The sequence below is a fragment of the Mesoplodon mirus genome (genome assembly GCF_964341445.2).
Source record: "Mesoplodon mirus genome assembly, chromosome: 19".
NCBI lineage: Eukaryota > Metazoa > Chordata > Mammalia > Artiodactyla > Ziphiidae > Mesoplodon > Mesoplodon mirus.
The window spans coordinates 27,920,029-27,941,792 of NC_138995.1; the positions used below are offsets into that span (position 1 = coordinate 27,920,029).

Consider the following 21,764-nt stretch of genomic DNA (forward strand, 5'->3'; position numbering starts at 1 on the left):
TAATGGGGCTCCACTGCCTCTGCCTGGCTCGCCCCCGCAGGCAGCAGGCAGGCGGTGGGAGGAGAGAGGAAGGGAGCGTGTGCAGAGACTGAATTCCTTAGCATGTTGCCAAGGAGCTGAGTCGGCTCCCAGGCTCTGGGCGAGGGCTCCTGGTGGGGGTAATGGGCTGGCTTCTCATACGGGGACCCGCCTGCGAGGCTGGACGAAGCCTACTAGGGTTCAAAGGGCCTGCTCTCCACCCATCTGCTGGGGCCACCTTCCTACTGGGAGCTGGCACACGCCCTAGGGTCCGACCTGGGGCCCTAGCTCCTAAGTGGGCAGTAAATCAAAGGACAGAAGACGAGAATGCTGGCTGTGGGCAAGCCAGGAGGACACAGGGCCCGTCAGGCTGGGTCTGACGAAGTCTCCTTTGGTCTGGGAGGTAGCTCTCCCACGCCAGGAAGGACCTCCAGCCCTTACCTCTTAAAGCCCCAACGCCTGGGGGACCTCGTTCATCAAGGTCCTTCGATGGATACTTCGATGAAGTATCCTCCGAGCCCAGCATGCAGCCTGGCAAACAGTAGGGACACTGTACAGCAAATGCCTGCCGAAAGAATGATCCCGCCCAACTTCATAGGGACAAATGGGCAAACTGAAGCCCAGAGAGGGGGCAGAATCATGCCAGGTCATAGAGGTCATCAGAGCAGAGAACCCACCTCCCGCTGCCACAGAGAAGGGTAGGCGCGAGCAGGGCGTGGGCAGTTCAGGCAGGACACAGGCAAGAGCCCCGGCCTCCCTGCTTCCAGCCCCCTTACCCGTCGTTTCCTCATTTGCACCCACTCCCATCGCTGGCTCTGGCCCTCTGCGAGCCCACGGGAAAAACACGGCTGCCAGCCTCACCCCTGGTAACTCAGGGCCTCTCGGTTGGTCCTTAACTCGGCAGCATGCTTGAAAAAGTCCGGGCGCTCACGGGGGCTCCATCTGTACAAGGAGGGAGTTGAGCTTATCCACTGAGGAGGGAGCTGCGCAGCTCTGACTTTCTAGGTTCTCTCTTTGTTAGAGGTGGTGACAACAGGACCAGGCATGATCGGCCATCAGCTCCCACCAAACTGGTATAAGTGCTTGCTGATATAAATGGGTGCAGCATGGCTGCTTTCCCTGCAGGCAGTGGCAATAATGCCCAGGACTCTGGAAGAGTCTAACAGGAGCGTAGCTCAGTCTGGGACAGGAGTTAACTGTGAACCCACTCCCACCTAGGCAAGTCTGGGCTGCCAGCCAGAGCAAAACCAGTTTGTGAGGCACTGTTGCAGGCTACGGAGCCAGTTGGTCTAGGCTGGGCTGGGTGGAGGGGTCACAGCTCCCAAGGCCAGGGTACCTCTCTCTCACCCAAGCACAGTAAAGCTGCCTAGGGTGTGGAGCTAAGAGCCTGGACCCTCCTTGACAGGGAGGAACACCCCTGGCACTGGCCAATGCCCACTCAGGCTCAGAGAATCTGTCGCAGGCCATGCAGATACGAAGCGAGTAACCTTCACTTCCCTCGGTGTATAGCTGTTGAGGCCCAGAGGGGGACAAGAAGTGAAACAAACTGAGGTCCAAGGCTTTCTGTTCTGCCCAAGTAGGAGAAGACGAAGAAAAGGGGGAGGAGGAAGAGGAGGAAGAAGAGACGGAGGAGGGGGAGGGCCAGGGGGAGGGAACAAGTGGGAGGAGGAAGGGGGGAGAAATAGGGAGGAGGGGAGGGGGAGAGGGGAGAGGCAAGAGGCAAGTCCTGGGAAGCCCCACACTTCATAAAGGACAAGACCCGGGTTGGGCCAGGTATTTGGGGGTAAAGACCCTTGTTCCCTTGGCCCCGGACTACGCTCCAAAGAAGGATTTAGAAAGCAAGGGCTTTGGGATCAGATGATCCTTGCTCTGCCGCTATCTCTGTGTGATCCTGGGCGGCTTCCCTGCCTCTCTGAGTTCACACTTACTCTGAGATAGGCACTGTTTTAAGTGCTTTGTATGACTAATTCAGGAAATCATGACAACTAACCCAGGTGTAAACAAAATACCATTATCGTGGTTCATTTTATGGATGGGAAAACTGAGGCATGCAGAAGTTAAGGAATTTTCTGAGGATCACCAGCCAGGAAGTGGGGGAGCCTGGATTTGCCCCAGCCAGCTGGCTCTGGAGTCTGAGCTCCTGATCACCAGACTACACCACCTCCTTCCATCCCCACTTCGTGGAATGCTGTGAGAATTGAGTTTGTGCCCTTAAGGTGCCAGTTCAGAGCCTGGCACGAAACAGGTGCCAAAACACAGATATAACACTGCTTTTCTTTGTTCAGCCCTTGGGAACATCCCCTATCTTCTACTGGCCCAGCTTTCCCTCCCATAAAATTGGAATGGTCACCCCACCTATCTCATCAGGGTGTTAAGAACTGAGTTTAGATTCAATTCAGACACAGGAGCCAGGCTTTTAGGTTGGTGGGACCTGGAGACAATCATGACTCCACCGCTTATGAGGGGTATCACTTTGGGCAAGTGACTTAACCTCTCTGAGCCTCAGCTTCCCCTTCTGTAAAATGGGGTGCTAAAGCCACCTCATCAAATCACTCCCTGGGGGAGTTCATAAAACTAAGGACTTTCAGAGTGCCTGGCACACAGAAACCATTGGTGTTTGTTATTCAGCCCTGATGTGTGCCTGGCACCGTGGTGGGACAGTGTTGGTGGGGGAGCATAGGCAAATAAGCCAAAGTCTTTGCCCCAAGGAGCCCCAGATCACTGGGAGGGAGAAGATTCAAGTCCTACCAGAGATTCGAAGGCTGCAGGTCTTAGGGAGGGAGAGAAGCCTTTGTTCTTGTCTGGGAATCAAGGAAGGCAGGAATGAGAGATGATATTTCAATCAGAAGATGAACAGATGGACTTCCCTGGTGGCGCAGTGGTTGAGAGTCCTCCAGCCAATGCAGTGGACATGGGTTCGATCCTTGGTCTGGGAGGATCCCACATGCTGTGGAGCAACTAAGCCCGTGCGCCACAACTACTGAGCCTGCGGTCCAGAGCCCGTGAGTCACAGCTACTGAGCCTGCGTGCCGCAACTACTGAAGCCTGTGCTCCGAGAGCCCGGGCTCTGCAGCAAGAGAAGCCACCACAATGAGAAGCACATACACCACTTGCTGCAACTAGAGAAAGCCTGCGCGCAGCAACAAAGACCCAACACAGCCCAAAATAAATAAATAAAATAAATTTATTAAAAAAAAAAAAGATGGGCAGAATTTTGCTTTTTTTTACGTTATGGTTTTGAAAAATCTATAAACAATAAAGAAGAAATGAAACAAAGAGCTTTCCTATCTCTACCACCAAGATTCAATGATTAGCATTTTTTCATATTTGCTTCATCTTTCTTTTTTTTTTTTTCGCTAAGCCATCTCAGAGTAAATTATGGATGCCTGATACTTTGCCCCTTGAATTCTTCAGCATGTACCTCCATTGTATAGACATTGTCTTACATAAATAGAATACTATTATCCCACCTAACAAAACTAACAATGATTCCTATATGTCTTATAATATTTAGTTAATATTCAAATTTCTCCAATTATCCCAAAATGTATTTTAAGTTTCTTCTCCTTCCCTCCCTTTTTCTCTCTCCTCCTTCTTTCCTATCTATCTATCTATCTACCTATTTATCTATCCATACATATCTATCTATCTATCTGTCATCTATCTATCTATCTATCTATCTATCTATCTATTGAACCAGGGTCCAATCTAGGTCCATGCATTGCTTATGGTTATTTCTATTTATTCTACGATAGATCTCCTTTACATTTTTCATGACATTGACTTTCTGAAGAGTCAGGACCATTGTCTCACATGCTGTTCTCATTCTTAATTTATTGAATTATTTCCTTGTGATGCCATCTAATTTGTTCCTTTACCTTATGTATTTCCTGTAAACTGGAAGTTAGATCTAGAGGCCCGATTAGATCTTGGCTACAAATCCTTGGTAAGAATCCATTATGAGGGCTTCCCTGGTGGCACGGTGGTTGAGAGTCCGCCTGCCGATGCAGGGGACACGGGTTCGTGCCCCGGTCCAGGAGGATCCCACATGCCGCAGAGCGACTGGGCCCGTGAGCCATGGCCACTGAGCCTGAGCGTCCGGAGCCTGTGCTCCGCAACGGGAGAGGCCACAACAGTGAGAGGCCCGCGTACCGCAAAGAAAAAAAAGAATCCATTATGAGTAATACTTTGTACACCAATCACATCCACCAGGATGGACAGGTTATTCCACTGTTCTTGAGAGATTGATGGCCGACCACTAGATCTCTCCACTGCAGAAGTGTTATTCCCTTTGTGATTCACAAGTAACTTGCCATATGCAGACAGGCAGGATTTTGACTGACCATTCCAGGCAGAGAGAAAACTTAACCAAGGTGGAAAGCACAGGACCTATGCAGGGGTTGGGGAATGGTTCAATGCCATTGGTTCTGAGGAAGGAGTGGGCCGGGAGGCTGCAGCTGGATACTTTGAAGCTGGAGTGAGGAAAGAGAATGCTGTTCAGGGGCAAACGGGAGCTGGGTATCTTCTGAGCTGAGGAATAACTAGAGCAGCGCTGGGCAGCAGGCAAGTAGGTTCTGTCAGAGTCGGTGGGATGGTAGGGATGGGGGTCTTCCCACCCATACCTCTGCAGGCCCACAGATGGCTGGGGCCCTGCATGGGTGTCCCAGAGGGCAGGGAGCCTGTGTCATTCTTGTGGAACATGAGAGATTCCCCCAGTATTGGAAGCAGAACAGAAAATCATGGGGATCAGGGTGGGGAGCCCTGGGCAGCCCTGTGGGGTCCCAGGATGGTAGGAGGAATGTGGTGGCCAGTGTGGTGGTCATCTCCAGGGCCCCTTGGGAACAGCCTTCCCTGCCCCAGCCAGTCCTGCCCAGCTCACCTTTTCTGACCAGTAAAGAGGGCTACCCCCATGCACTGGGCATTTCCTCTCTTTGTGCACATGCCTGGCCACACCCTCTTTTTTAGTGTGGTAAAATATACAGCACGTAAAAATTAACGTTTTAACCACTTCTAAGTGTTCAGTTCAGTGGCACTAAGTACATTCACATTGCTGTGCAACCATCACCACAATCCATCTCCAGAACTTTCTCATCTTGCAAAACTGAAACTCTGGACCCGTTATACAATAACTCCCATTTCCTCCTGCCCCAGCTCCTGGAAACCACCATTCTGCTTTCTGTTTCTATGCATTTGACTCCTCTAAGAATCATACAGTATTTGGCTTTTTGTGACTGGCTTATTTCACTTACCACGATGTCTTCAAAGTTCATCCATGTTGTAGCAGGTGTCAAAATTTCCTTCCTTTTAAGGCGGAATTATATTCCATTGTATGGATAGACCGCATTTTGCTTATGCATCCATCCATCGATGGACACTTGGGTTGTTTCCACCTTCTGGCTATTTCAGAAAATGCTGCAATGAATACAGGTGTACAAATATCTGCTCCTGTCCTTGCTTTCAATTCTTTTGTGTGTATGCCCAGAGGTGGGATTTCTGGATATGGTAGTTCTATGTTTAATTTTTTGAGAAACAGTCACAGTGTTTTCTACAGCTACTGTACCATTTTACATTCCCATCACCAATGCACAAGGGTTCCAATTTCCCTACACCCTCACCAACCTTGTTTTTTTTAATATATATATATAATAGCCATCTTAATGAGTATTAAGTGGTATCTCATTGTGGTTTTGATTTGCATTTCCCTAACGATTAGTGTTGTTAAGCATCTTTTCATGTGTTGGGTAGGAAGAAATTTTCCGCTACACTTCTAGGTTCTCCTGGCTGGTCTAAGAATTAAATTGACATGAGACAGATTAACAGGAGAAAATCAAACAAAAGTTTAATAACTTGTATATATGGGAGAGGCCCAGGAAAACTGAGTAACTTGCCAAAATGGCTGAAACCTTCACGTTAAATACTATCTTCAGCTAAAGACAAGAGGTTGCTGGGGGTAGTGGTTTGGGACTTCAAAGGGGAGGAAGACAATCCACAGGGAGATAGAAAAGCAAATGTTTGGTAAATAAATGTTTGCTGGGTCATGCAGAGACAACGGGACACAGAGTGGACCCTGATCTCTAGACGCTGCCGAGTCCTCCCCACCGTAGTTAGCCCCATATTCTTTGCAGATACCTCTGGCGATAGCTCTATAACTGTGACCAGTCCTTTATCTAAATTCTTTCAGGCAGTTAAGGTGGAAGTAACAAGGAAAACTTCCCGAGTCTTCTGTTTCTTAAAGATAATCAGCCTAGGGCTTCCCTGGTGGCGCAGTGGTTGAGAGTCCACCTGCCGATGCAGGGGATACGGGTTCGTGCCCTGGTCCAGGAAGATCCCACATGCCGCGGAGCGGCTGGGCCCATGAGCCATGGCCGCTGAGCCTGCGCATCCAGAGCCTGTGCTCCGCAATGGGAGAGGCCACAGCAGTGAGAGGCCCGTGTACCGCAAAAAAAAAAAAAAAAAAAAAAAAATCAGCCTGAATTAGTCCTCATGCCAAAGAGACACATTCTGGGGGGGGCAAATATTGCTCCCCTACAATGTGCTTGTTAACGAGTTGAATATCTTCTTTGGAGAACTGTGCATCCAAGTCTTTGCCCATTTTGTTATTGGGCTGTCTGTACCTTCTTATGAGATTCTCACAACTACATGCACCATGTGCTTTTATTGCCCCCTATTCACAGAGGGAGAAATTGAAGCTCAGAGGGACCAAGTAACTTGTTCCAGACACGCAGCCAGTGAGAGTTCCTATATCTGTCTGGATCCGTGACCTGTGCCCTTCATCATGCTTCTCCATGCCTCCCAGACAATGTTCTAGGTGTCTGTAGCTTCAACCCTGGAAATCTCACTGTGAGAGCCAGATCCAAAAGGGAACAAAGGCCACTTGTGCCAAGATGTCCATGGAACGGTATGCACACCGAGGAAATAATGAAGATGCACTAAGGGCAGAGGAGTCCTTTTTTGTTGTTGTTTTGGCAGAGTGAGCTGTGTCCAGGAACTTCAGGGAAGCAGGCCCATTTGAGGGTCCAGGGAAGTTAGCACCAGATGAATTGGGCTTGGAGGGCTCCCCAAACTCACTCCTTCTTCCTCCTGGACACACAGCTTGGTTGTACTTCCCAGCAGCCCTTGCTGTCAGAGTGGTCATGTGACTAAGTTCGGCCAATGGCACGTGGGCAGAAGTGAGGAGCCCCTCTTCCTGGCCCAGCTCATAAAAAACCTTCCCACAAGCCTCTATTCTGTTTTCTCATCTGCTGAATGATGGAGAGGAGACCTGGTCCTCGAGGTGGGCAGGGCCATGAGAAGGAAGCAGCCTGGGTCCTTGGATGACCACATGGATGGAAGGTCGCCCACAGACCAGGGAATGCCTGATAAGACTTCATGTGAGAAGAAAAAAACTTCTATGGAGTTGAGCCACTGAGATTTGGGGGGTTGTTTTTTGCAAGAAGTAGCATTTCCTGACTGATATTCTCTCCTCTGCCTCTGTGTCCACCCTTGAAGTGGGAAGGTTGAGATTGGGTTATTGAATGAATGGATGAATATGCTGCTCAGAGATCTAGACTTGAGGACTGAATGAATGATTTCATCAGCTCCTCCTGACAAGTGGTCCCAGGTGGACAAATGTCTGGGGTTCCCTGCTGGCACCTGCTCAGCTACTTCCCAGGTCCTCATGTCTAGCTGGGATTCCCCACCTTCTCACAGGGTGACCTAGGGCAAGCCAGCTCACATATCAATGTCAAGGGCTTCCCCACTGGGAGAGAGGGGCCATGGGTCCCCTGCCCCACCTCACAGGAACAGCACATGCCAAGGAACAAAACAGACATTGTTGTAGAGGATTTATTTTCCAGAAGGCTTGAGGGGCAAGGGCAGGACAGGAGCAGAGGGAGATCCCAGAACAATTGAAGGCCCTGTGCATGGGCAGTGGGCAGGTTAACACTTCCGGTGCCTATAGTGGGCAAATGACCTTGGGCTCCCGGGGGGACACAAGCCCTGGAAGACACTGAGTTTCATGGCCGGCAAAGCCACATTTTCTGTGACTTGGATCTGAGCCCCACAGCAATCCCATAAGGTAGGTATTCTCATTCTCAGGTGAGGCTCAGAGAGGTTAGATGGTCTCCTCGGGGTCACACAGCAACAACCACCCTGCCATACTATACCAGGCTCCCTCGGAAAGGAACAAGCACAGATACCTGGGGAACCTGTGGTCCTCAAAGAGGTGTAGATAAGTCCTAAGTCCCAGTCCTTAGCCTGGCCCCAGCCACCTGAGAACTACCCCCATCCAAGGCTCTTTCACTTAACTATACCCCACACATTCACTCCAAGGACCAGGAAATCTCTGCCTTGTCCCCCTCCCACACATTTCTTAAAATTCTCCCAGTCATCCATTTGGCCTTTTAAGCATTTGCCCTCTTTTCTTATACAAATATAACTAGAGCTTATAATACCAAGCCAAGGGTACTCATTCACCCCGTAGCAGGAATTTGGTTGGCAGCTATTTGGGGAAGGAGGAAGAGGAAATTCGGGACTCTGAAGAGGTCAGGCCTGGATGTTGGAGGTTGGAGAAACAGTAAAAAACCCAAGGGAGGGCTTCCCTGGTGGTGCAGTGGTTGAGAGTCTGCCTGCCGATTCAGGGGACACGGGTTCGTGCCCTGGTCTGGGAAGATCTCACATGCCGCGGAGCAGCTGGGCCTGTGAGCCATGGCCGCTGGGCCTGCGCGTCCGGAGCCTGTGCTCCGCAACGGGAGAGGCCGCAACAGTGAGAGGCCCGCATACCGCAAAAAAAAAAAAAAAAAAAAAAAAAAAAAAAAAAAAAAAAAAAAACAAGGGAGGCAAGAAGGTTAAAGAGGTAACATGGGGAAGAAAGGTGAATCTGGGTAAATTTGAGGCTTCCTAATGAACCCCGCCAGCCCTTCTCTAGATGACCTTGAGTCTCTGTATTGATGTGTGAGAGCCCTTGACAGGTGGGAGACAGACATTACTTTTATTGATTCAATCTGCAGCCTCTTATTGAGCCCTGATTCTGAGCCAGGCCCTGTGCTCTGTGCCAGAGGCCGGGAGACAAAAGTAACTCAGGTGTGTATATTGGTCCAGCTGGTGGGGCTGGAGGACAAGCTCCCAGTTCCTGAGAATTCTGGGCAGACTGTGATCAGGGCTGTTAAAAGGGGGCAGAGGGCCAGGGGAAGTCTAAAAAATGACTCTCAATTACTGGCTGCTTAGGTTGAGTGATGCCCTGGAGGGCTGGTGGGGTTGGACATGTGCAGAGGATGGGGAGACATTCTGGGTGTCAGGAGCAGCTCAGGAAAAGAGCCAGAAGTGGAAATGTATGGCATGGGTTTGGGAGAACAGGGAGCCGGAGTCCAACATGCATGAAAGGAAATGAGTCAGGGCTGGAGGCAAAGGATAAGACCCAGATCTGGAGGGCAGGGATGCCAGGCTCAGGAGCTCTGACCTCAGCCTAGGGCAAAGGGGAGCCATGGAAGGATTTTGAGCAGGGGACTGAATGACCAGGACTGTGGACCCTCTGGCTTTGGTAGGGCAGAGGATGGGTTGGAAGGGTAAGTGGGGACATGAGAGTGACAGTTGGAGGCTTGACTGGGAGTGACAGCTGCAGAGATCAAGATCAGGGACCGCTGAGAGGGTTGTTGGCACAAGGTTGTGTCGGGGAGCAGCTGTAACAGCAGGGAGGTGGGGCTCCATGAGCCTTCCTGGAGGAGCCAAGGCCACGGTCATCAGGGCAGGGCCTGCCTCATTGGTCCAGCCTCTGGAGAACTTTCTTCACCCAGGGCAGTCTGGGATCAGCACAGATCTCTCGGTCCCTCATGGTTAGCAAGCTGGAAGGCAGAGACACCAGGGAGACAAGGAGGCCCCATTAGCATGCAGCAAGGGTGCCACAGCCCTGCTGTAGAACCTTAGCAATTATGAGTCACCTGCTGTAGGCAAACACATTTCTTAAGAAGGAGAGGGGGAGATAAGCAGCAAGGACTTTCCATACCTTCAGCTCCAGCCATGAGTGCCAGGTCAGGCCAGGAAATAGAATGCCCAGGAGTCCCATAATCTTTGCTGACATTGACTTGGGAGAGAGTATTGGGTAGTAGCCAAGAGCATGAACTTTGGAGCCAGCCTATCCGGATTAGAATTCTAGCTCTGCCACATGTTAGCAAGTCCCTTAACTTCTCTGAACCTCAGTTTCCACATCTGTAAAAGGGGCATGATAATTCTGGTCCAACCTCATAGGAATTTGATGAAGATTTGATGAGTTAATATAAACTGGAGTGCTCAGAACAGTGCACAGCAGACAGTAGGTGATATATAATTGTGCCAGGACCTGGCCTGAATTTTTTTTTTTTGGCGATACATGGACCTCTCACTGTTGTGGCCTCTCCTGTTGCGGAGCACAGGCTCCGGACGCGCAGGCTCAGTGGCCATGGCTCACGGGCCCAGCCGCTCTGCGGCATGTGGGATCTTCCCGAACCGGGGCCTGAACTCGTGTCCCCTGCATCGGCAGGCGGACTCTCAACCACTGCGCCACCAGGGAAGCCCTGGCCTGAACTTTTAACATTGATTTCCTTAATAAGTCCTTACAACAACCCTATGAGCCTCCAATATTCTATCTACTTCATAGCTGAAGAAAGTGAGGCCCAATGGGGTAAAGCAACTTGCCTAAGTGCCAGAGCTGGTAAGACCTGACTCATCGTGCTTGCTGTGAACGAGCATTCCCATCCAGGCCCCTCTGAGAGACCTGAGCACAGAGAGGACAGGTGATCAATAGCCCAAGACCACATGGCAGTAGTGGGCTAAGGCTTCCACTTTTGCCAGAGCTGCATCAAACACCCCTGATCTGCACACACACACACACACACACACACACACACGCACGCACGCCCCCAGATGACCAATGAACAGAAAGAACAAAGAAGGCAGCAAAGCAGTATTGATCTTGGCCACGTGGACAGCCTGCCCTGGCTGCTTTGTGACACTGGACAAGGTTCAGACCCTCTCTGAGCTTTGATCTTCTCATTCATTGAGCCACATTCTTTCTAGAATCCCTTCTGGCTCAAGATCCAATAATCACATGTGTACCATCTCTCATTTAGTATCTATTATATGCCAGGCATCGAGTAGTACACCTCCCACTTACTATTATTGTGCCCTGTGATGCTTGAGAGGCTCCATAGCTCGCTGTGCACATTTATGCACCTGTAAAAAGGGGATTGTAACAGTACCTACTACATAGGGTTGCTTGAAGGATTAAATGATTTCATGTTTATAAAGCGTTTATAACAGTGCCTAGCACTTAACAAGCACTCTCTACCTGTTTGATTAAAAAAATAAATGAAAGTGATCACTCCCGCTATACTGATGGGGAAACTGAGGCCCAGTATTGAAGTGACCAGAACTGTGGCAGGCCTTCCCATTTCAGCCTTCTTGTATTTTACCCACAGACCCCTCTGAGGGACGGAAGATGAGTGAGAAGGATGAAGATGAGAAGATGACAGGGCCCCAAAGGGGGTCATAAGTCCCCAAGCTCAAACACCCCCCACTCTGTGGTTTGGCAGGCAGCAGCCAAGAGGGGCTATGTCACCCCGCCAGGGGCAGGGGCAGGGGGAGAGGAAGGGGCGGGGGCAGGGGGAGGGGCAGGGGCGGGGGCAGGCTCCAGGCTGAGGAAGAGGAAACAAAGAAGCAAAGGAGAATAAGAACCTTAGGAGAAAGCCCTAAACAAGGACCCAGGAGTCCTGGTTCCAGCCTGGGCAACCTTGAGCAAGTCATTTCTCCCCTCACCCCGCCCCAAGCCTGTTTCTCCATCTGTAGAATGGAAAGAATAGCACCTTCTTATAGGATCATTGTGAGAATTAATCAGTCATGCTCAGAACAGTGCCTGGCCCTGAGGAAGCACTTAGTGTCAGCTCTTAACACACTCCTGGTAAGAATAGGCTGCCTCAAATAACTGACTCCCAGGGCACTGGGGATCCAAGATGCTTCTGATGGGAGCATCTTTGCTGACTCAGCAGAACCAGGCATACTGCCCGTATCCTGAACCCTACACTTTACGGCAGCTCTGCACTACCTATCTGCCTTGCCGGCGTGGAGCGGCACCCTCTGCGTCCTCAGGATCTGGCACGCTGCCTGGCACATAAGAGGTACCTGATAATACCTGTTGAATGATAACATGATATTTTTTTCTTGGTACACCCAAGCCTCAGCTGAGCCATCTAGTTCAGCCAAGTGCTCCCAGCTGACATCTGGATGCTCAGCTGCATTCCTCCATCCCTGGGTGCACCTGAAGCCTCCCAGGCCACACCCGTCCACCTCTCCAAGGTCTTGTCTCCCCGGCTTTCTACTCACACCACGCCAGGCCTCCGGCAGGAGTCCGAAGTCCAGTAGTAATATTTCACCAAACGCAGGGGCAGGGGGTGACGGATGTAGTCCCGGCAGCAGATGCTGTCCTCCACGTTGGCACCGTAGGGGCCTGGGGGAGAAGTGTGCTCAGAGGAGTCACAGGCTGCTCTCCCTTGGCCCAAACCTCTGACACCCAGTTTTTCTGTTCTCATGTGGAAGGTTGGTGTCCAGAGGATTCTGGGCCCTCAAAGTCCCCACTCTTGGGGCCTCTGAGAAGCCGCTAAGTGCCCAAAGTCTACACTCTGTGTTGGTCAGCTCAAGGGAGAGGGATTCAGAATGACCGAGCATCAACAATGCCCTAAGCTCTAGATGGGACCAGAGATGCTGAACAGGAAGGAGCCTTAGAACCTTGTTATTCAAGTTGAGGTCTGTGGACCCACACCATCAGCATCACCTAGGAGCTTGTCAGAAAAGCTCGGTGCCTAGTCCCAGCCCTGCTGAATCAGGTGGACATTTTGAAGAACTTCCCAGGTAATCTGAGAACTTCCCTTCAGCTCACATATACTCTAATCCCCTTCATGGTACAAATGGTGAGTCTGAGGTCCAGAGATGGGGGAGGACTTGCCCAGATCACACAGCATGACCCTGAAGAGTCAGGACAAGGGCTCAGGCAGAGTCCAGGCACGGAAGCCCGGGTTCGAGTCTTGATCTGCCGTGAGTCACTTAACATCTCTGAGACCTAATTTCCTCCTCAGACCCAGGGGGTAATAATAGTACCTACTCTATGGGGCCTGTAATGCAGGGAAGGTGCTCAGGAACCCCAATAACTGAGCAGTATTGTTCCTAGCTCCCGGACTCCCAGTCCAGTGCTCATTCCCCTACCCATCATAGGACAGAAGAGTGTACATTGGGATGGAAAGAGAAGTCAGGAACCCAGTGTTGAGGGCAGTTTCGGGAGAAAAATGGGGTGGAGAGAGGGCAGGACTGGTTTTCCAAGGGAATATCTCTCACCGCTGCTCCTGCCTTTACCCAGCCCAGCTGGCCTCCTTCAGTGGCTCCTTCTTCACATCCCAAGGCCCTACCCTTGAGTTCTCTGGAGTAGGAGACCCTGGGCCATGCCCACTACCACCCCGAGCCCAGCTGAGATAGATCCTAGACTCCAAGCCTTCAAGACTATCCATTTAACAGATGTATAAACTGAGGTCCAGAGAAGCAATGGGACTAGCCCAAGAGCCAATGGCAGATTGGGGTCTTCTGCTCTCAGTTCAGTGCTCTTTCTACCACATGAGGAAGATACCCCAGTATCTGACCTTGACCTCTGCAGAGAGCCCTCCCTCTTCCCAGCCTCACCTGCCTCTGTTGCTTGAAGTATCATAGCAAGGAGGATGAGGGCAGCCAGGAGTGGGGTCTGCAGGCTGCCCATACTTTTGTCCTGTGTGTCCCAGCTCAGGTGTCTACAATCGCCAAAGGACAGGAAGCTCTGGTATTTAAATGCTTGCTACACCCACAGGCCTCAGACACTCTTAGTCACCGGTGAGCCCAGAATCTCTGACATTCACATTATGAAAGAAGAACTCCCACTTCCTCCAAAGAGAAGGAAATTCTCTGTGGCCAGGAACCACTCAAAGGGGACCCCCACCCTGACCTCCCCCCGGGTCCCAAGAGACTTGCAAAATCCCCCTTGAGCTGGGCCTCTTGGAGGCCTGTGCTCCCTGGGGTCTGCTGGCTGTGTGGCCTTGGCCATGTCACTGGATGTCTCTGGGACTGAGTTTACCCATCTAGAAATGGGAGAGATGGTTTTACAGTCCTACATATTTACCCCAGTGGTTGTTTGTAAATCAAGTGAGAATTGATTTAAACCCTCAATTTAAACCCTAAACCCTCACCTGGAACTGAGACCCATCTTGATGAAGGGTGACCTTCATCACTGATCTGTCTTCAAAGGGAGAAGCCTATGAACCCATTGGGTTAGTTTCTCTGCCCCGTCACCAGTGTCCTCTAGGGCTTCTCACAAAGTCTCAACTTGGGCCGGTTCATGGTCCACTCAACAGCTGTAAACAGCTTCCACACATTTCCATCTTGCCTGTTCTTCCTTTGCAGCTGTCTCCACGCTCTTCCTCACCCAGCCCCTTCTCAATCTACCGCCATGTCCCACTGATTCTACTACCTCAGTCTGTCTCGGATCTGTCCACTTATCTCCATCCCCATTGTCCTTGCCCAGTCCAGGCCACCTCCACCTCAGGCTCAGATGCTGGCCCCTCATTCCCCTCTCCACACTGCAGCGACCAGAGTGAGTAGCCCGGATTCAAAGCTGCACATGCCTCTCTCCTGCTCCAAAACCCTGCTCTGGCCCCCTGAACCCATGTCCCTGACTGTGGCCTTCAAGGCCTCCATTCCGGACACGACCCCACCACATCTGCCCAGCTGGTCTCCCTCCCCTGAGGAATCACATCCACAGTCCTCAGAGTTTCTCAAAGAGGTCTGTGGCTTGTCCCTGGCCGTGAATGCCCTTGCCACTTCTCTACCGTGTAAACTCCTACTCATGCATCAAGAGCCATTTGAAATGTCACCCTCTAGGTAAACACACCCCCTCAGGACTCCAAAATTCTCTGAGGTGACCTAGAACGTGGACTTGAACAGACTACGTCAAGTTTTCTCTTTCTCAGTCTCCTCCCAGAAGCCAAACTCCAAGCTCTTAGAAGGTGGGGTCTCCCTTTATTTGTCTTGGCATTCCAGGGTCTACCAAGAGTAGGGTACATGGTGGGCGCTCAGACACATCTAGTGGAAGAAGAAACCTGGGCTCAGGGGAAGAGGGGCCTTGCCTGTAAGCGGATAAACCATCCTGGAGTTCAGGACTCAGCACTCCATTTGTAGAGGGATCCATCCACTCATTCATTCATTCATTCATTCAACAAATATTTATTGAGCCCTTGGTCGACAGAATCATGAACCCCCCCCAAAATGTCCATATCTAATTCCCCAAACTTGTGAACATGTGACTTTACATGGTAAAAAGGCCTTTGCAGGTGTGTTGAAGTTAAGGCCCTTGAAACAGAGAGACTTCCTTGGGACTTTCTTGGTGGCCCAGTGGGTAAGACTCTGTGCTCCCAATGCAAGAGGTCCAGGTTCGATCCCTGGTCGGGGAACTAGATCCCACATGCATGCCACAACTAAGAGTATGCATGCTGCAACTAAGAAGACCGCATGCCGCAACTAAAGATCCCACATGCCGCTACGAAGATCCCACGTGCCACAGCTAAGACCCGGAGCAGCCAAAATAAATAAATATTAAAACAAATACAGAGGGACTTCCTGGATTCTCTGGATGGACCCAATGCAATCACAGGGTCATTATAAGAGGGGCCAGTGAGTGGGTCAGATTCAGACAGGAGATGGGATGACAGAAGCAGAAGTCCAAATGATGTGACGCTATGTGCCCGAGAAGGTGGGAAAGGCAAGGAAACAGATTCTCCCCTAGAGCTTCCAGAAGGAACACAGCCTTGCCGACACCTCAGTTTTACTCCACTGAGACTGATTTAGGACTTCTGACCTGCTGAACTGTAAGCTAATAAATTGGTGTATTAAACCACCAAGTCATTTGTTACAGAAGCAAGAGGAGAGTAATACAAGCACCTGCCACGTGCCAGGTACACTGCCAGGATCTGGGGACACAACAGTGAATAGGTCCCTGCTCTCATGTTTACCTTGGAGACAGACAATAAACAGGCAAAAAAAACCCAAAAAAACAAAACCAAACAAGGTAATGTCAGGCTGTGGTGAGTGCCGTGAAGAAAATGAAACAGAGAAAAATAGACAGTGACTGTGGGGAAGCAGGTTTGGGGAGTCAGGAGAAGACTCTCTGAGGGCTGACACGCAAGCTGAAATTCAGAAGATACTAAGAAACCTGCCAGGGAGGAAGGGGCAAGTGCAAAGGGTGAGAGGGCTGAGCAGCTGGGGCAGAGTGGGTCAGGGAGCAGGGGGCAGCCAGATGGGAGGGGCTGCAGGCAGGGCCGGGCAGGGCCTGTTCAGCTGCAGTTCCTATGAGCCTCCTGATGGATGTACATTGGAGGTGCACAGCCTCACCTTGGAAGACCTCTTGTCAAAAGGCGTTACCCAAAGCCAGTCACAGTAGGACAAATACTGCATGATTACAACTCTGTGGGGTTCCTAGAGGAATCAGATTCATAGAGACAGAAACTAGAATGGTGGTTACCAGGGGCTGGAGGGCGGAGGGAATGGGGAGTTAGTTTTGTGGGGTTTTTTTTTAATAAATTTATTTATTTTTGGCTGCCTTGGGTCTTCGTTGTTGCGTGCAGGCTTTCTCTGGTTGAGGTGAGCGGGGGCTACTCTTCGTTGTGGTGCGTGGGATTCTCATTGCAGTGGCTTCTCTGGTTGCAGAGCACGGGCTCTAGGAGCGCAGGCTTCAGTAGTTGTGGCCCACGGGCTCATTAGTTGTGGCTCGTGGGCTCTAGAGCGCAGGCTCAGTAGTTGTGGCACGCGGGCTCAGTAGCTGTGGCATACGGGCTTAGTTGCTCTGCGGCATATGGGATCTTCCCAGACCAGGGCTCAAACCGTGTCCCCTTCACTGGCAGGCGGATTCTTTTTTTTTTAATAAATTCATTGTATTTATTTATTTGGCTGCATTGGGTCTTCGTTTCTGTGCGAGGGCTTTCTCTGGTTGCAGCGAGCAGGGGCCACTCTTCATCGCGGTGCACGGGCCTTTTACTGTCGCGGCCTCTCCTGTTGTGGAGCACAGGCTCCAGATGCGCAGGCTCAGTAGTTGTGGCTCACGGGCCCAGTTGCTCCGTGGCATGTGGGATCTTCCCAGACCAGGGCTCGAACCTGTGTCCCCTGCATTGGCAGGCAGATTCTCAACCACTGTGCCACCAGTGAAGCCCTGGGGAGTTAGTTTTTAATGGATACAGAGTTTTGGTTTGGGAAGACGGAAGAGTTCTGGAGATGGATGGTGATGATGTTGCACAACAATATGAATGTATTTAATGTCACTGAACTGTACACTTAAAAATTATTAAAATGGTAAATTTTACATTATGTATATATTATCAGTTAAACTACTCTCTGGTCCAATGATCATGATCCTTGGTATTCGCCCAAAGGAGTTGAAAACTTATGTCCTCACAAAAGCCTATATTATAGCAGCTTTATTCACAACTGCCAAAACTTAGGAGCAACCAAGATGTCCTTCAGTAGGTGAACAGATAAAATGTGGTACATTCAGACAATGGAATTATTATTCACTGCTGAAAAGAAAAGAGCTATCAAGCCAGGGAAAGACATGGAGGAACCTTAAATGCATGTTACTAAGTGAGAGAAGCCAATCTGAAAAGGCCACAAACTATATGACTCCAACTATATGACCTTTTGGAAAAGGCAAAGCTATGGAGGCAGTAAAAAGATCAGCGGTTCCCAGGGGTTAGAGGGAAGAAAAGATGAGTAGGTGGAGCACAGAGGATTCTTAGGGCAGTGAACATACTCTGTATAAGACCACCATGATGGATACACATCATTATATTTTTGTCCAAACCCATAAACTATACAACACCAAGAGAGAATAAACCATAATATAAACTATGGACTTTGCGTGATTATGATGTGTCAAAGTAGGTTCATCATTTGTCACAAAGGTACACTCAGGTGGGGGAGGTTAATAGTGAGGGCAGCCACACCTGTCTGGGGGCAGGAAGCATGTGGGAAATCTCTGTACCTTCCTCTCAATTTTGCTGTGAACCTAAAACCGCTCTAAAAAATTCAGTCTTGAAAGAAAAAAAAAAAGAAAAGGTGTAACGCAGAATCTAATCAAGCCTCTAGTCCTAACTTCCAGTTTACAAGAAATACAGGGGCTAGAGGAAGGTGAGCGATCCTGCAAGAAAACAGACAACTCCAGAAGGTGGGACCTTCCAGGTCTCCTACAACGCGACTGTCTGGGGATCAACAAATAGTCAATGTTCTTTTTTAAAAAATGTGGATTAGGGACATTGAAGATTAAAAGAGACTGAAGAGACCTAACAGCCAAATATGTGCAATATGTAGATTTTGATTGAATCCTAATTTTGAAAAACAGTTATAAAAGACCTTTTGGGGACAAATGAGGAAATTTAAATATTAGATGATATTAGGGCTTTATTATTTTCTTAGGTATGATAAAGACTTCAAAGGTGTGTAAGAGAATGTCCTTGTTCTTAAGAGATGCACTTGAAGTATTTAGGGGTGAAGTTCATGATGACCCTACTTTCAAAGAGTTCAGGTTCAGAGGAAATATATGTGTGTGTGTGTGTGTGTGTGTGTGTGTATGTGAGTACATATAGATGTGTGTATGTAGAGGGATATATGTGTGTATATATGTGTGTATGTGCATATATGTACATATATGCATGTATGTATCGCCTATATATGCATGTGTGTACGTGTGTATATGCACACATGTATGTGTGTATTGTATACATGTGCATGTATGTACGCACACATGTGGTGTGCACATGTATGTACATGTGTATATTATGTGCAAATGTGTTGTACGTGTGTACATGTATGTATGTGTATAGGTATGTCATATCCCAGAGAGAGAAAGGGAAAGACACAGCAAACATGGCAGGATGTTAACAATGCTGCAGTGAGGTAGTGAATCATGGAACTGCTCTAACAACCTTCCTGAACATTTTAAATGTTTCATAACAAAAACATGGGGAGAAAAGAAAAAAAATATTTTTTAAATGTGGAAGTCATCTTGTAAACACGGGCTGTCACTGGAGCACTGCGAGTGAGAGACAGAGAACCGGCCTGACGGTTCTTCATCTGAACTCGGGGTTTCCTTACACGGGGCCCTCATGGAGGCCCCTCCAGGGGGTGGGCCCAGGGGCTCCCCGCTGGAGAGCACCTGCGTCCCCAGGGACTTGGCAGGGCCCCAAAGCTTTCCTGCTGGCTCAGCCTCTGCTACCCAGCACCCCATTTCCCTGGGGCTTGGAAAGAAGGTGAGCCACATGTGCAGCCATCAGGCCTTTGCTCCCCCAGGGCCCTTGGCCTCCCTGGTGCAGAAGAGGCAGGTACTGCGTTCAAGGAGCCCTGAGTTTCCAGGCAGGGCTCAGAGGACCAGCTTTCAAAGAAAGGAAAGGGGAGTTTCTCTCCCGGGGCTGAAGGCGGGGAATCACGGGCAGTTGCCAATGAAGGGGACGTTTTCCCTCCTCTTGCCAAGAGGTCGGTGACGCCCTACCCTTCTGTCCTCCTACAGCACTGGCGGTGTGTGGGAAGCTCCCAGATCACATCCTCTTTCCCCTGAACTTCCTTCTTCTTTTATTTAAGTTAATTTTTGTTTATTAAAAAATATGTAAAGGTGGAAACAACCCAAGTGTCCATCGATGGATGAATGGAAAAACAAAATGTGATAGACACACACACACATTGGAATATTATTCACCTTAAAAAGGAAGAAAATTGTGACATCTGCTACAACATGGGTGAACCTTGAGGACATTATGCTAGGTGAAAGAAGCCCGTCACAAAAAGAAAAGTACTGTATGATTCCTAGAGGCATCTGTGAGGTACCTAGAGGTAGTCAAATTCATAGGGATCAAAAGTAGAATGCTGGGCTTCCCTGGTGGCACAGTGGTTGAGAATCCGCCTGCCGATGCAGGGGACACTGGTTCGTTCCCCGGTCCGGGAAGATCCCACATGCCGCGGAGTGGCTGGGCCCGTGAGCCATGGCCGCTGAGCCTGCGCGTCCGGAGCCTGTGCTCCGCAACGGGAGAGGCCACAACAGTGAGAGGCCCGCGTACCGCAAAAAAAAAAAAAAAAAAAAAAAAGTAGAATGCTGGTTGCCAGGGGCTGGGGGAGGAGGGAATGGGGAGCTATTGTTTGATGGGACAGAGTTTCACTTTGGGAAGATGAAGAATTTCTGGAGATGGAATGTGGTGATGGTAGCACAACAATGTGAATATACTTAATGTCACTGAACTGTACACTTTAAAACAATTTAAATGGTAAAGCTTATGTTATGTATATATTACCTCTATAAAAATACACTTAATTACGTATAAATGTGGATTTACAGAAATGCATAGCTTATATCTGGAAAGATATACAAACAATTCATTACATTAGTTGCCCTTAAGGAGGGAAACGGGGTAGTGGATGGGGGCAGCTGCTCAGAGGAGGAAAGACTCATTTTCTACCAAATACCTTTTTAAATGATTTGAAATTTTTTTCCATATGCATGACTGACCAATTCAAAAAGATAAAATTTTAAATTCATGCAGCCAAAAAAAGGGTAGACTGAAAAGTAATTTTCTCACCTCTGACCTCCCAACCACATTTCATTTCCCCTTCTCAGAGGCAAACAAGCTTAATGATTTCTTATTTTTCCTTCAGAAACAGTCTATGCAAGCACATATATAAAGGCATTCCTTTGAAAGAAATGGGAGAAAGGAAGGAATAAGGAAGGGTTCTTTCCAACGGCCATCTGGTTTTTCACTGTATGGATCTACCAAAATTCATATAGCTGGTCCCCTTATTGATGGATGTTTTGGGTTTTTTCCAGTCATTTGCATTTACATAAAAATGCCGAAATAACCTTCCCTGAGCATACTCATGAGGGAGAATGCAACTGGTGGATAAATTCCTAGAAGTAGTGTCTGGGCTTTTGTTTCCACTTAGAGGCAAAGAGAAAGCCCCTGCCCTGAACAGCTGCCTCAGAGCTTCCTCTTTTCAGCAAAGGTGAGGGGCCCCAGGAGAGAGCTCCATGTGGGGCTGGGAGGACCACCCCAGGCTCCTGATTTCTGAGCAGCTAGGAGCTAAAGTTTTCTGGGGGACATCCTGCCATCCATCTACTTGGCAGGGAGGAGATCAGCACCCCAAGGTTGTCCCACAAATGGAAGGAAGGATGAGCACTTTTTTCTGAGGGCCTGGGGTGGCAGGCTGACAAACCTGGGCCTTTGTGAGCAAAGAGAATTGGTTAAGAGCCCGGCCAAGAGGCAGCTGAGTCCAGACCACCACTTGGGCCAGACAAGGGAAATCCTGGGATGGAGAGAGAGGGGTGGGGAGGAAGAAGTAAAAGACTTTGGGGTTAATTGGCCACAGTGGCAACCACTACAGTAATAGGAGGAAGAAGAAGGAGGAGGAAGGGGAGATGAAGAAGGAGAAGAAGAAGAAGGAGAAGAAAAGACGGGCTCGTTAGATGGACTGAGAGTCCATCTCAGGTGGGTGCAGCCGGGGTTACTGTAAGACCCTTCAGATGAGGAACCAAGGCTCAGAGAATAGAAGTCATCTGCTGGGACCACGCTGGATTTGATCCTAGGTTTTTTGGTTTTGTTTTGCTTTTTGGCCGCGCTGCATGCAGGATCTTAGTTCTCTCTGACCAGGGATCGAACACACGCCCCCTGCAGTGGAAGCGCAGAGTCTTAACCATTGGA

At 49.5% G+C, this 21,764-nt stretch overlaps 1 protein-coding gene across 1 annotated transcript; it reads right to left on the bottom strand.

Moving 5' to 3' along the window:
• Positions 1-7,842: 7,842 nt before the first annotated feature.
• Positions 7,843-13,765, bottom strand: CCL22 (C-C motif chemokine ligand 22; the record flags this gene model as incomplete). The annotated part of the gene is made up of 3 exons (XM_082607205.1): positions 7,843-9,836; positions 12,349-12,472; positions 13,693-13,765. 3 exons carry the CDS (start codon positions 13,763-13,765, stop codon positions 9,752-9,754), a joined length of 282 nt encoding a protein of 93 aa, XP_082463331.1. The 3' UTR covers positions 7,843-9,751.
• Positions 13,766-21,764: the final 7,999 nt, after the last annotated feature.